The sequence below is a fragment of the Camelina sativa genome, unplaced genomic scaffold, assembly GCF_000633955.1.
Source record: "Camelina sativa cultivar DH55 unplaced genomic scaffold, Cs unpScaffold02447, whole genome shotgun sequence".
In the NCBI taxonomy this organism is placed as follows: domain Eukaryota; kingdom Viridiplantae; phylum Streptophyta; class Magnoliopsida; order Brassicales; family Brassicaceae; genus Camelina; species Camelina sativa.
In genome coordinates, this window is record NW_010923559.1 from 1 (window position 1) to 1,269 (window position 1,269).

The 1,269-nt window shown below is 44.9% G+C and overlaps 1 protein-coding gene across 1 annotated transcript; it reads left to right on the top strand.

The window, feature by feature from the left end:
* The first annotated feature begins 6 nt into the window (after nucleotides 1–6).
* LOC104774336 lies at nucleotides 7–1,184 on the top strand. The gene has a single exon (XM_010498965.1). It carries the CDS (start codon nucleotides 406–408, stop codon nucleotides 1,054–1,056), a length of 651 nt encoding a protein of 216 aa, XP_010497267.1. The 5' UTR covers nucleotides 7–405; the 3' UTR covers nucleotides 1,057–1,184.
* The last annotated feature ends 85 nt before the right edge of the window (nucleotides 1,185–1,269 follow it).

A 1,269-nucleotide genomic window follows, 5' to 3' on the forward strand; every position in this document is an offset into this window, starting at 1 on the left:
AATCACTCTCCTCTCACTCACAGCCTCGCCGTCGATCTCGGCGGTGGATCATCCGTTCTCCTCCGTTGCAACACCGCCGTAAAATCCACAACTTACCTCCCAATCCGCTGCAACTCCGCTAGATGCAAACAAGCAAAGCTAGACTCGTTCTGTTTCAACAAGACCACCACTTGTGGCAAATACGTTTCCACTTCCTTCACCGAGCATCCACTCAACACACTTCTCGGTATTGACTCCGTCTCTCTCCCCATCTTGAAACGTAACGGCGTCACTAAAACCGTCCACTCTTCGCTGACTTTGACTTGCACCAACGACGCTAACGCCTTGAAACTTAAGCCGGAGGTTGTTAACGGAACCATCGGTCTTGGAAAGTCCTTGATCTCACTTCCGTCACAGCTCGCGTCCATGCACAAAACCCCGCGAAAATTCGCTCTCTGTTTGCCCTCTAAACCAACCGGATTAGGGAGCCTTCTCATTGGAGAAGGCTCTCCTTACACTAACGATGTCTTCAAGAACTTAGCCTCAACTCCTCTGATTGTTGACAGATCGTCCGGTCGGTACTTCATTGACGTGAACTCCATCGAAATCGTTGGAAAGAACGTTCCTTTGGATAAGAAAAGCCGTGGAAACGCTATGATATGTACATTGGCTCCTTTTACCATCTTGCAGACTTCCACTTACAAGGCTATGGTTAGGGAATTCGTGAGAGAAGCTAAGCTGTTGAGAGTCGCAGAGCCAGAGGTGAAGCCTTTCGAGGCATGTTTCAGCTCCAAAGGGATGGAAAGTGCAACGGCGGTTCCGGTGATTGATTTGGTGGTGAACGGCGGAGCTAAGTGGAGGATCAATAGATGGAACTCGCTAGTGAAGGTGAAAAGAGATGTGGTTTGTTTAGCGTTTTTGGACGGAGGTGTGAATATGAAGACGATGGAGATGGTGATCGGAGGTTTTCAGATGGAAGATCATCTTGTGGAATTTGATCTCGAAGCTTCCAAGTTCACTTTCTCGTCTTCGCTTTTACTTCGCAATACTTCTTGTACCCAAAACATGATTTTGTAATCTTTATATATCATCGACTGTTTCTCTTAATAAACCTCAAGAAATTAAAATAAACAACAACCGAGGGATTATTGTAATACGGAATATACTATGAATACCATTATAGTAATATAAGGAGTAATGTTCTATTGTGAAGCTAAAGTACTAAAACGGAGTGGTCGTGCGTTTTACTAGTAGAAATTTTGAAAGGTTTTTGTTAAAAGCTTCGAATCC